Raw genomic sequence first — 13,745 nt, forward strand, 5'->3', positions numbered from 1 at the left:
AGACATCCCAAAGTATTCAGTGAGAGGCATGGTGAGTTCATAGAAGATTTTATTTTTTGTCACAAGTTAGCGGAAAATGACACTTTGTGAAAAAAAAAAAAAAAAAGTTTCCATTACTTGCGACAAAAAAAAATGAAATCTGCCACGGACTCACTATGCTCCTCTCTGAATACCTTGAAGTGTCTACTTTCCAAAATGGGGTCATTTGTGGGGTGTGTTCACTGTCCTGGCATTTTGGGGGGTGCCTAATTGTAAGCACCCCTGTAAACCTAAAGATGCTCATTGGACTTTGGGCCCCTTAGCGCAGTTAGGGTGCAAAAAAGTGCCACACATGTGGTATTGCCGTACTCAGGAAAAGTAGTATAATGTGTTTTGGGGTGTATTTTTACACATACCCATGCTGGGTGGGAGAAATATCTCCGTAAATGACAATTTTTTTATTTTGTTTACACACAATTGTCTATTTAGAGATATTTCTCCCACTCAGCATGGGTATGTGGAAAAATACACCCCAAAACACATTATACTACTTCTCCTGAGTACGGCGATACCACATGTGTGGCACTTTTTTGCACCCTAACTGCGCTAAGGGGCCCAAAGTCCAATGAGTACCTTTAGGATTTCACAGGTCATTTTGAGAAATTTCGTTTCAAGACTACTCCTCACGGTTTAGGGCCCCTAAAATGCCAGGACAGTATAGGAACCCCACAAATGACCCCATTTTAGAAAGAAGACACCCCAAGGTATTCCGTTAGGAGTATGGTGAGTTCATAGAAGATTTTTTTTTTTGTCACAAGTTAGCGGAAATTGATTTTAATTGTTTTTTTTCACAAAGTGTCATTTTCCGCTAACTTGTGACAAAAAATAAAATCTTCTATGAACTCACCATACTCCTAACGGAATACCTTGGGGTGTCTTCTTTCTAAAATGGGGTCATTTGTGGGGTTCCTATACTGCCCTGGCATTTTAGGGGCCCTAAACTGTGAGGAGTAGTCTTGAAACCAAATGTCGCAAAATGACCTGTGAAATCCTAAAGGTACTCATTGGACTTTGGGCCCCTTAGCGCACTTAGGGTGCAAAAAAGTGCCACACATGTGGTACCGCCGTACTCAGGAGAAGTAGTATAATGTGTTTTGGGGTGTATTTTTACACATACCCATGCTGGGTGGGAGAAATATCTCTGTAAATGACAATTATTTGATTTTTTTTTACACACAATTGTCCATTTACAGAGAGATTTCTCCCACCCAGCATGGGTATGTGTAAAAATACACCACAAAACACATTATACTACTTCTCCTGAGTATGGCGATACCACATGTGTGACACTTTTTTGCAGCCTAGGTGCGCTAAGGGGCCCAACGTCCTATTCACAGGTCATTTTGAGGCATTTGTTTTCTAGACTACTCCTCACGGTTTAGGGCCCCTAAAATGCCAGGGCAGTATAGGAACCCCACAAGTGACCCCATTTTAGAAAGAAGACACCCCAAGGTGTTCTGTTAGGGGTATGGTGAGTTCATAGAAGATTTTATTTTTTGGTCACAAGTTAGTGAAAAATGACACTTTGTGAAAAAAACAATAAAAATCCAATTTCCGCTAACTTTTGACAAAAAATAAAATATTATATGAACTCATCATACACCTAACAGAATACCTTGGGGTGTCTTCTTTCTAAAATGGGGTCACTTGTGGGGTTCCTATACTGCCCTGGCATTTTACGGGCCCAAAACTGTGAGTAGTCTGGAAACCAAATTTCTCAAAATGACTGTTCAGGGGTATAAGCATCTGCAAATTTTGATGACAGGTGGTCTATGAGGGGGCAAATTTTGTGGAATCGGTCATAAGCAGGGTGGCCTCTTAGATGACAGGATGTATTGGGCCTGATCTGATGGATAGGAGTGCTAGGGGGGGTGACAGGAGGTGATTGATGGGTGTCTCAGGGGGCGGTTAGAGGGGAAAATAGATGCAATCAATGCACTGGGGAGGTGATCGGAAGGGGGTCTGAGGGGGATCTGAGGGTTTGGCCGAGTGATCAGGAGCCCACACGGGGCAAATTAGGGCCTGATCTGATGGGTAAGTGTGCTAGGGGGTGACAGGAGGTGATTGATGGGTGTCTCAAGGTGTGATTAGAGGGGGGAAATAGATGCAAGCAATGCACTGGCGAGGTGATCAGGGCTGGGGTCTGAGGGCGTTCTGAGGTGTGGGCGGGTGATTGGGTGCCCGCAAGGGCCAGATTAGGGTCTAATCTGATGGGTAACAGTGACAGGTGGTGATAGGGGGTGATTGATGGGTAATTAGTGGGTGTTTAAAAGAGAGAAGAGATGTAAACACTGCACTTGGGAGGTGATCTAATGTCGGATCTGCGGGCGATCTATTGGTGTGAGTGGGTGATCAGATTGCCCGCAAGGGTCAGGTTAGGGGCTGATTGATGGGTGGCAGTAACAGGGGGTGATTGGTGGGTGGCAGTGACAGGGGGTGATTGATGGGTGATTGACAGGTGATAAGTGGGTTATTACAGGGAATAACAGATGTAAATATTGCACGGGCGAATTGATAAGGTGGGGGGGGTCTGAGGGCAATCTGAGCGTGTGGGCGGGTGATTGGGTGCCCGCAAGGGGCAGATTAGGGTCTAATCTGATGGGTAACAGTGACAGGTGGTGATAGGGGGTGATTGATGGGTAATTAGTGGGTGTTTAGAGGAGAGAATAGATGTAAACAATGGATTTGGGAGGTGATCTGATGTCGGATCTGCGGGCGATCTATTGGAGTGGGTGGGTGATCAGATTGCCCGCAAGGGGCAGGTTAGGGGCTGATTGATGGGTGGCAGTGACAGGGGGTGATTGACGGGTGATTGACAGGTGATTGACAGGTGATCAGGGGGGATAGATGCATACAGTACACGGGGGGGGGGGGGTCTGGGGAGAATCTGAGGGGTGGGGGGGTGATCAGGAGGGAGTAGGGGGCAGATTAGGGACTAAAAAAAAAATAGCGTTGACAGATAGTGACAGGGAGTGATTGATGGGTGATTAGGGGGGTGACTGGGTGCAAACAGTGGTCTGGGGGGTGGGCAGGGGGGGGTCTGAGGGGTGCTGTGGGCGATCAGAGGGCAGGGGGGGGGAAATCAGTGTGCTTGGGTGCAGACTAGGGTGGCTGCAGCCTGCCCTGGTGGTCCCTCGGACACTGGGACCACCAGGGCAGGAGGCAGCCAGTATAATAGGCTTTGTATACATTACAAAGCCTATTATACACAGTACACGCGGCGATCCGGGTGCTAGTAACCCGCCGGCGCTTCCGAACGGCCGGCGGATTACAGCGAACGGGGGGCGGAGCCAGTCCCCGGCGGCTGATCGCGTCACGAATGACGCGATCGCCGCATAGCCACTCCCGCAGCCGCCCCCGCCGATGGGCGTATTGCGGTCGTTTGGGCCCGGACTTTGCCGCCGCCCATCGGCTGGGGGCGGTCGTGAAGTGGTTAAGGTGTCCACACACCATACAATTTTTTAAATATCTGTTCAATTTAAGAATTGCAATCAATTTTTTTGACTGATTGTAACATTAAAAAAAAAATATGACCAATGTACCACACACCTATGTTCAATGTTTCCCCAATTATGATAAAAATGTTTGGCTACTCTGACAAAATTGCTAGGGTGTGTATATTAATAAATTGGCAATCTAACACACACCATACAATTTTTAGAAAGATTGAAGAAAAATATCTGGCATTCCGGATCGATAAAAATCAAAGAAAACAGGAAATCCGATCGGATTTTTCAGTCGAATGAAAAAAAAAAAAAAAAAGCTTTCGATTTTTTCTGGAGATCCGATCGTTTTTATCGAATTACAGTAAAATCGGATCATTTTATTGCATCGTGTGTGGCCACCTTTAGTGCCAACATTTCCTTTTCTTGTACGTTTCCTAGGTGATGCGCGTTGGGGGATCCCCAGCAACTCAGTCAGTCCTTTATAACCCAGTTATTGGCTGAAGTGAGGAAACAAAAAGACTAAACACTTCAGGCTCACCAGCCATAAGCACTATGGCTTCAATTCATCAAAGGGTGTTCGATAACAAAATCCCAGTCCTTAAAATACCGCATTCGGTATTTTACACTTCACTGTGCTAATTCATCAATATTTTCACATGTGTGGTAGAGGTTCGTTAAGTTACCGAAGTACTACGAAGTACTACGGCTTCAGTTCATCAAAGGCTGTTAGATAACAGCAGAGTGGTGCAGAGCAGCTTGGAATGTCTCTGTGTTGTTACAAGCTGATAACAATAGAAGGCATCCAGACATCCCTTTATGTAAACGTGTTATATTTACTGTTACTTATACTGCCTCTGCTCTGAATATGTCCATCATGTTTCTTAACATTTTACTTATTTGCCACAACGTAGATAAACTTCCTGGAGACATTACAAATGACATGCTTGGTGATTTCACCACTTGCATCTTTGCTTATTCAAACAGGGACTCAAAGGGTTAAACGACCGAAGGACATCTGGGGATATCTTTTGCCCCGTTCTCTCTGCTCACTGCCTGGGGGGTCTGAAAGCTTGTGTGAAGAAGCCTGTGACCTATCAGCACCTATCAGCGGCACTTGCAGGAGAACAGGGGCTGTTTCTATTGGCTGCCTGCTCCTGTTAATCATGAAAACATTCACACAGAAGGCTTTCGAAGCCTGTAAGGACAGGGGAGAGCTGGAGATAAACACCGAATGTGCTAGCGAATGTGGTAACCTTGATTAATTAACATTTACTGACATTTGCTGACATGTGTTGAGCACAAGTCGGTAATTTATCTCATTGCTCTGTCATTTCAGCTTCTCATTCGGTAACAGCTTTGATGAATTAACATTTTCTTAAGTGCTCCGTTAACTCAGCTGTTTTCAGCATTACCGAATGCGATAATGCTTGATGAATTGAAGCCTATGACCCTTCATCTGGGATTCTTCTGAGTTGGTATTGTACACGTGTTGTCTGCGGGATAAAATGAATAGTAAGCAATATAAAAACTTTCATAATTAAAGGTTTACCTGTCATGTTTAATCCGAGAGAGCAAAGGTTCCAACCAGCCTACTGTACATTCACAATGTGCATCTAGGAATGTGATGACTTGTCCTTTGGATGCTGCAGCACCTTTAAGTCTGGCTCTGATGAGGCCTGATCGTTGCTCCATGCGAATTACATGTACAGGAACTTTCAGCTTTCTGACATATATTTCCAGTGGTCTTTTCAAAAAATCTACAACATAGAAAAATGACTGGAGTTCACAAACAACGTCTGAGGATTACGGTAAAAGAAATACAAGCCTCTGCAGTTAAACCCTGCCATTTCATACTTGCAGGAAAGTAAAGGGATGAAAGCAACATGGTTATAAAGTGCTTTATAAAATAATAGCTGTTGCAAATAGTACAGTTAAAGTACCCTGACCCTGATATTTTTAATATATATTTCGACAAGCACACAGCACCCTCCTCCCACCTCCAGCACTCCGTGCGGCCCCGTTCTGATATCACATATGCGCAGGGAGGAAGTGTCAGTTCTTCCTCCCCTCTACCTATCCTAAACTCAGCCCCATCCACCTGCCACTTTAGCTGCCCGTATGATCTGCTGCACACAGTGCGCAGGGGAGCTGCGCTGTGTGCGGTCTTGTGGTGATTGAGGTCGGAAGGATAATCGACCTCAATTATTACAAGTCTGCACACAGCGCAGCTCCGTGGCCCGCTGTGTACAGTGGTTCATAAGTGGAACTAAAGAGGCAGGTTGAGGGGGCTGAATTATGGACGGGCAGAGGAGAGGAAGAACTCCCACTTCCTCCCCGCCCGTATTCAACATTCTGCCACAGTTGAAGATTACGACTGAGCAGAACTGGGTCTACAGGGGGCACGGACTACATCTCCTCAAATGCATAGCTACATGCACTGAGGCATTGCTCCCACGTCCTCGTCATGTTTCCCAGGGAATGCCTGCAGCGGCCAGGAGTTCAAAGCTTCCGCCTCTATTACATGCTCCTGGAAGCTGCATATGTTCCCTGGGGAACATGGCTCACACCACATTGATAATGGGCTAGGGGAGCAACGCCCTGTAGGCAAGTAATGACGTGCCTGCCCCAATAATTATCTATTAATTATGCTATCACCTAAATATTTGTATCTGTTCCCCATTATATCATTGTCCACCCATCCTTCCAACCAGCATTACACAATCGCTCTTTCTATAAATATTCATATGCAATGTAAATATTCTACACGGTGCTTTGACTCCTTAGCAAGTAAACCACCAGAAAAACATATTAGTATTCTGCGCTGTTTATAATACGCCTACATGTACAATTAGCAAGGAGTGAAGATTACAAACACAAGACTGTTTTCCTATACACTTACTTTTTGATTTTTCTCACCTGCTACGTAGACTTTATTGCTACAGTAAAACACTGAATGGATCATCGTGAACAGGCCACATTTAATAATCTGGACATTTTGTACAGTGGCCTGTTGGCAATTTTTTTTTTCTTTTTTACAAATCTTATCCAATTAGTCAAAGCTGCCCCATGATACTGTCAAAGTCGCTTGCAGTGAAAGGTGTTTAGTGACCTTTGCGCAAAAACACTATGAAACAGGGTGAATGAGCTATACTTTCTGACAGATGCTCTGCTAATGATGAAGAAACAAGAGGCAACTATGATGGCCACAATGACCCTCTTTTAGTTGCCTTTATTGTTAAATAAAAGACATGATTCACAGTTTTAGATCAAGAAGTGAAACCGAACATGGAAGGGAATGCAAAAGGTGGCAAAGGCCATAAACATGTTCATTTTGGAAACAGGTTAAAGTTTGCATCGATGGAAACATAATTTGACAGGCTTTATCTAGGGAAAGGAACTGTCACATTAATTATTCTTTTAAATCGGAAGAGCTTCATATTCATCGTGTATTAAAATATGAGACAGTATTGAATGATTTAGTACTGTAGTAAATAACAGTTACAGCTTACCTAAAGCTCCAAAACCAATTATCAGGCATTTCTACCTATCCGCAGCATCAAGTGCCACCTGGATGATCTAGCACTCCACAGATATAATAACTGGCTCCTATCACACAGTAATTCCTAAAAAAAGCTATAGAATTATAAAATGCCCTCAGAAAGGTTACATCTGCACAGATTTATTCACTTCTTCTGCTAGGAAATACCCACCAGATGGAGCTGCAAATGGCAATAAAGCCTAGCCCCACCTAGACTACTGCAACACCCTGTTCGTCGAATCCCCAGAGAAGATTCTGTGCCGCTTACAACTAGTACAAAATGCAGCAGCCAGACTTCTAACCAATGCCCCCCTCAGCTCACACATCTCCCCAGTACTGCAAACTCTTCATTTCTTGCCAGTAAATGGAGAACCCATTTTAAGATCTGCCTGCTGACATTCAAGGCTCTACACCATAAGGAGCCCAAATACATAGTGGATCTATTGGAACTATATGTCCCTACATGCATTCTCTCTGCCAACAAGATGAATCTGATTTCCAGAATTCACTTAAAAACAATTGGTGCTCGGACCTTTTCCTATGCACCCCCTACTCTATGGAACTCACTTCCACAGTCAATGCAAGAGGCTCCTTCTCTGGACAGCTTTAAGAAAAGGCTAAAAACCCACCTCTTTTCCCGAACCTTTGAGGCTACATAACATAGGGTCACAGCACTTTGAGTCCCCAGGGAGGAAAGCGCTGTAAATAGATCATCATTATTATTATTATTAATAAAATACAACATTTCCTGGAGTGGGGCTTTTAAAAAAAATGAAACAAAAACCAACCCTCCATAAAATGCTCCACAAAGCCATCACAGTACTAGAGTTGAGCTTCAGTGTTTACAAAGAATGCAACAAATTTCCTTGAAACTAAGCTAATCAAACTCATAGTGCTGATTAAAAACATGCTGTACAACAGCAGTTGGACAGTTGATCAAGGTGTTTATATAGCTTTGCCCTGTCAACATTTGAAGCAGCTATGCCCCATTTCCAGAAAATCATTTCATTACTGGAATTCCAAGGTTCCTGGTGTGTATAAAAGATTGAATTCATCAGCTGACAATTTAATGCTCAGCAGCTACTGGGCCTGCTTAGCCCAGCTTCAAATCTGGGGAAGTTTGCATGCTTACTCCAATTTAAAGCAGTCCCTTCTGAAGCCACCATTTCTGTCTATGTGTGAACTGTTTCCGGCTTTCTTCTCATTAGCACTGATTACACCTAGCAAGATCCAGCCTTCCAATGACTGAGCAAAAGTTAATATAGCATTAAATTACAAGCCAATAAATATCATTCACAAAGGCATCCAGGTAAATAAAAAGCCATGGTAATTTGGGTACTGGGTATTGCTGCCATTTTGTTAAGAATATTCTAACTCTTTGTGTCTGGAATTTTCTTGCCACTATTGCTATTGCTTTGTAACATTAAATTCACACCAACCTCCTAAAACTACCAAATCAAACCTCCTACCACCATATCCACTAACCCTCATATAGTACACCTAATGGTGCCCACTAATGATACAATGTTGATTGTACAATCTTACCATATCTTTGTAGCAAAGTATAAACTGCGTAATTACACTGAGAAAAGATACTTTGTGTCGTCCCTCATATTACATAGAAGTGGTAATATTGTACAATTTAAGATTTTATTATTAGGGGGCACCTTAACACTAATCTTTATTCCCATCGCCTTACACTAACCTCTAGCCCTATTGACTAACACTACCCCCCCCCCCCCACACACACACACATAACTAATGCCAACACTAACCCTCCAGCCGATAACACTCGATCACAGCTGATAACAGTATCTATCTATCTATCTATCTATCTATCTATCTATCTATCTATCTATCTATCTATCTATCATAACATTACTCTGCTATACCTGCGCCACAGCAGATTTGGAGTTTGTGCTGAGGGTTCAGCTACTACATAGACAGATTTGTTAACCGTACCACAGGCTATGCTGTTAGCCTGAGTTCAGCTATATAACAGCTGAACTCTGGCATCCAATGTAATCGCTTGGTGCACCATTGCCACAAATGTACAATGCAGTCTATTGTGGCCCCTAAATTGAAATTAACAATTAGGCCAGTGTTGCACCATAGCCTACTGGTATCTTATCACTATGATTTAAATGTTACATAGTTAGTTGGGTTAAAAAAAAAAAAAAAAAAAAAAAAAGGAGAAAAAAAAACAAAAAAAAACAAAACGACATTGTTCCATAGATTTCAACAAGTATATTATCCAAATTTACAGCTACGAGATTTAAGGGCTTGTTTGCTTAAACGACAGTCATAGAGCATAGCCTGCATGTACTGTATATAATTCAGAGTTACATACAACAAATTCACAGCACTTGGATACACAATGAAGGTCAAATAGCTTGTATTGATGCAGCACACTACATGTTACAGTCTTAAGACCTTGGTCAGCTGTACAAATGAGCAAACACAGCACATCCGCTTAAATACCATCACACAGATCCACCCATAAGGCAGGATAATGACATCATACTAAAATGTACATATCACAGCTAATAGCAACAAGTGCTTATGCAGTTGCACGTAAAAGTGACAGCATTCAATGTGAAAATCAAATAAGCAAATAAAATAAAAAGGGGGGTGGAAAGTAGTAGTGCCAGGAGTAGCACTGTCCAATGTTGTAGTTACAATGCAGTGATCAAGGCAGCATGAAGTCTCATCCACACACGAGCAGACTGGAGAAGATTCGGGGGCAGATTTTCTTGTTCTAGTGTTCATGCTGTTTATAGTTTAAAGTGCCTACGGGCTAAATGTACATGGGCATGACGAGTTCAGTGTGTGCCCGCATACAGGAGCATAAGAACCATTAGAAATTTACAGGAAAGAAAGATTCATGATGATAAACCAATGGCCAGACATTTCAAGGAAGCCTGTTATAGTGCCTCCCGATTGAGATGGCTAGTCCTGGATGCCATCAATGACGATAGGGCAGGCAATAAATAAAAAGTGGCTAAATAAATACATATGATGGATGTTGTTCACCCAAGGGGAATGGATAAGAAAACCTCTTTAACCACTTCAGGACCACATGTTTTTTTCCCTTAAAAACCAAAACAATGTTCACATTTCAGTGCTTCTCCCATTCATTCAGCGATAACTTTATTTACTTATCACACTGAAATGATCTATATATTGTTTTTTCGCCACAAATTAGGCTCTGTGGGTGGTAATTTTTGCTATGAATTACTTTATTTTACATGCATTGTAAAGAAAATAAGGAAAAATCATCTCAATTTTCAGCCATTATAGTTTTAACCACTTCACCACTGAGGGGATTTACCCCCTGACCACCAGAGCAATTTTCACCTTTCAGCGCTCCTTCCATTCATTCGTCTATAACTTTATTATTACTTATCCCAATGAAATGAACTACCGTATATACTCGCAAGCAAGCCGAATTTTTGACCCCCCAAAAGTGGGCCAAAAGTTGGGGGGTCGGCTTGCTTGCGAGTCATGGGTGGGTGGGTGGATAGGTGCTGTCCCTCTCCGCTCCCCCCGCGGCCACCGCTGCTATTACCTTAGGCGGCGCCGCTGCCTCTATCCCCGTCCTCCTCCGGTAACTCATTCACAGCAGCGCGCCCCCCGCTGCTGTGATGACGCAGGAAACCATAGAGAGCGGTTCCCATAGTAACGGCATCGCGCTACAGGAAGCCGCTCTCTATGGTTTCCTCGTCATCACAGCAGCGAGAGGCGCGCTGCTGTGAATGAGTTACTACCGGAGGAGGACGGGGATAGAGGAAGCGGCGCCGCCTGAGGTAATAGCAGCAGCGGCGGCCGCAGGGGGAGCGGGGAGGGACAGCACCTACCTACCCACCCACCCATACTGGGGCACTATGCTAGCTATATGGGGCACTATACTAGCTATACTGGGGGCACTATACTAGCGGCACTATACTAGCTATACTGGGGGCACTATACTAGCTATACTGGGGGCACTATACTAGCTATACTGGGGGCACTATACTAGCTATACTGGGGGCACTATACTAGCGGCACTATACTAGCTATACTGGGGGCACTATACTAGCTATACTGGGGGCACTATACTAGCTATACTGGGGGCACTATACTAGCTATACTGGGGGCACTATACTAGCTATAATGGGGCACTATACTAGCTATAATGGGGCACTATACTGAGCACTATACTAGCTAAACTGGGGCACTTCACTAGCTATACTGAGCACTATACTAGCTATACTGAGCACTATACTGAGCACTATACTAGCTATACTGAGCACTATACTAGCTATACTGGGGCATTTTACTAGCTATACTGAGCACTACCTACCTATACTGAGCACTATACTAGCTAAACTGGGGCACTTCACTAGCTATAATGAGCACTATACTAGCTATACTGAGCACTATACTAGCTATACTGAGCACTATACTAGCTATACTGGGGCATTTTACTTGCTATACTGAGCACTACCTACCTATACTGGGCACTATACTAGCTATACTGGGACATACTGGGGGGATCACGCGGCCAGCGTTTCCTACCCCCGGCTTACATGAGGGTCAATCATTTTTTCCTGTTTTTTGGGGTAAAAGTGGGGGGGTCGGCTTACATGCGGGTCGGCTTGCTTGCGAGTATATACGGTATATCTTGTTTTTTTTGCCACCAATTAGGCTTTCTTTAGGTGGGACATTATGCCAAGAATTATTTTATTCTAAATGTGTTTTAATGGGGAAATAGGAAAAAATGTGGGAAAAAATTATTATTTTTCAGTTTTCGGCCATTATAGTTTTTAAAGATAGCCTGTCATCGCTATTTTGAATCGCAGAAGAAACTGGGTTTTTATAAGGAACCGCCCCCCCCTGCTAGGGTACCAATTCCGCTGATCTTGAGTACTGAATTTTCGGACACTGAGCAAGCCTGGATCAGAGATATCTGTGAGGATCATGATGAGAACAATCTAGTCTTCTCTAGTAAGGGCTTAGAGGTCCCCTCCCATATTGGGCCTTCTTCCAAATTTAATCCCCAAATCACCCCAGGGTCCGCTCTAGAGGTTTTTTATAATAAAGTTAGGCAAGAGGTTAGAGCCCTTATCTATCCGAGATCAATACAGAACCTCACAGTGGAAGAAAAGAAATCCCTTAAATGGTTGCAAAATCAAAAAGATGTCTTAGTAAAACCATCCGACAAGGGTGGAAATATCGTGTTGTGGCCGAGATTGATGTATGAAAAGGAATGTCTTAAACAATTGGAAGATGGAATTACCTACAGGAAATTGCGAATGGATCCAACAGAGGGACATATGAGGAAATTAAAAGGTTTACTTAGAGGAGCAGTGGACACGGGCATTATGAGTAGAACATCCGCAAACAGATTGATTCCGGCAAACCCAAGAAAACCCGTATGGTACTGCATCCCCAAAGTGCATAAAAATATGGAATGCCCCCCTGGGCGCCCTATTTGCTCGGCAATAGGGTCAGTTTTTGAATGCCTGTCCCAATTTTTGGACTTTAAGCTTAGACCTTTGGTTGAGGCACTCCCCTCTTTTCTCCTGGATTCCACGGATGTCCTGAACAGGCTTAGGGGGTTTGAATGGAGGGAGGGGTATGCACTAGCTAGTATAGATGTTACCTCCCTCTACAGTAGGATAAGACACAATGATGGACTGGCAGCAGTTAGGTCTTTTTTACCACTATTACAGGAGAGTCCTGAGGAGAATTCGTTTGTGTTGGCTGGCCTGGAGGCGGTCCTGACGGGCAACTCCTTCCTCTTCGACGGGCGGTGGTACCATCAGGAGGTTGGCACTGCGATGGGGACCCCAGTGGCCCCTACGTTTGCCAACCTCTTCATGGGGCACTGGGAACTCGAGCAGGTTTTTTCCGGGAGGGGGGGGGGGGGTGCCTCTCGGGTCCGCCTCTGGGCCAGATACATTGACGATATCCTCGTGGTCTGGGCGGGGAGTAAAAGTGAGTTCCAGGATTGGATAGGAGTACTGAATGATAATGATATTAATCTACATCTTACTTCCAATTGGGGAGGTTTGGAGTTAGATTTCCTTGATTTAAAGTTGAGCATAATAGGAAATGAAGTCATTACAACTACATACAGGAAGGCCACAGCTTCTAACATGGTATTGCACGGTGAGAGCTTTCATCCAAACCGTTTAAAGGAAAGCCTGCCATATAGCCAGATGGTGCGTATGAAACGCAACAATACGATCCCAGAGATGGGAAGACAGCAAATGTTGGAAGTAAAAAAGAGATTTTCGGCCCGTGGATACAAGGAGGACATTCTGAATTCAGCCTTGAAGAGAGCTGAGGGATTGGATAGAAAGACTCTCTTAAAGAAAAAGGAGAAAACCAGAAGGAACTGCTTCTTTATGCACTTTTCCCACTCTCCTTTGGGAGATCACATAGCAGGAGCGATTAAAAGAAATTGGGGCCTTTTAAAGACCGACCCCTTATTGAAGGATAAGTGCTCCCAACCCCCTTGTATTTCTTTCAAAAAATGTAAAAGTTTAAAAGATTATTTAGTGAAAAGTGAGTATAGAACAGAACAGACTAGGACGTGGCTTAATCGATCAAGAGTTGTGGGAAATTTTATGTGCAATAGATGTATGTATTGCAGATACCTAAAGCAGGGAAAGTGGTTTTCCTTCTTGAATAGCACGTATAAAACCCAACACTTTTTCAATTGCCGTACAGAAATG

At 43.7% G+C, this 13,745-nt stretch overlaps 1 protein-coding gene across 2 annotated transcripts in view; it reads right to left on the reverse strand.

The window, feature by feature from the left end:
• GALNT1 (polypeptide N-acetylgalactosaminyltransferase 1) overlaps window positions 1-13,745 on the reverse strand; it is a 236,347-nt gene that overhangs the window by 33,446 nt on the left and 189,156 nt on the right. For both annotated transcript variants that reach the window (XM_068236664.1, XM_068236665.1), the window contains one exon: window positions 5,035-5,242. In XM_068236664.1, the coding sequence (XP_068092765.1) occupies window positions 5,035-5,242 (208 nt within the window). The remainder of the gene's footprint in view (window positions 1-5,034; window positions 5,243-13,745) is intronic.

Source organism: Hyperolius riggenbachi, chromosome 5 (assembly GCF_040937935.1).
Source record: "Hyperolius riggenbachi isolate aHypRig1 chromosome 5, aHypRig1.pri, whole genome shotgun sequence".
NCBI lineage: Eukaryota > Metazoa > Chordata > Amphibia > Anura > Hyperoliidae > Hyperolius > Hyperolius riggenbachi.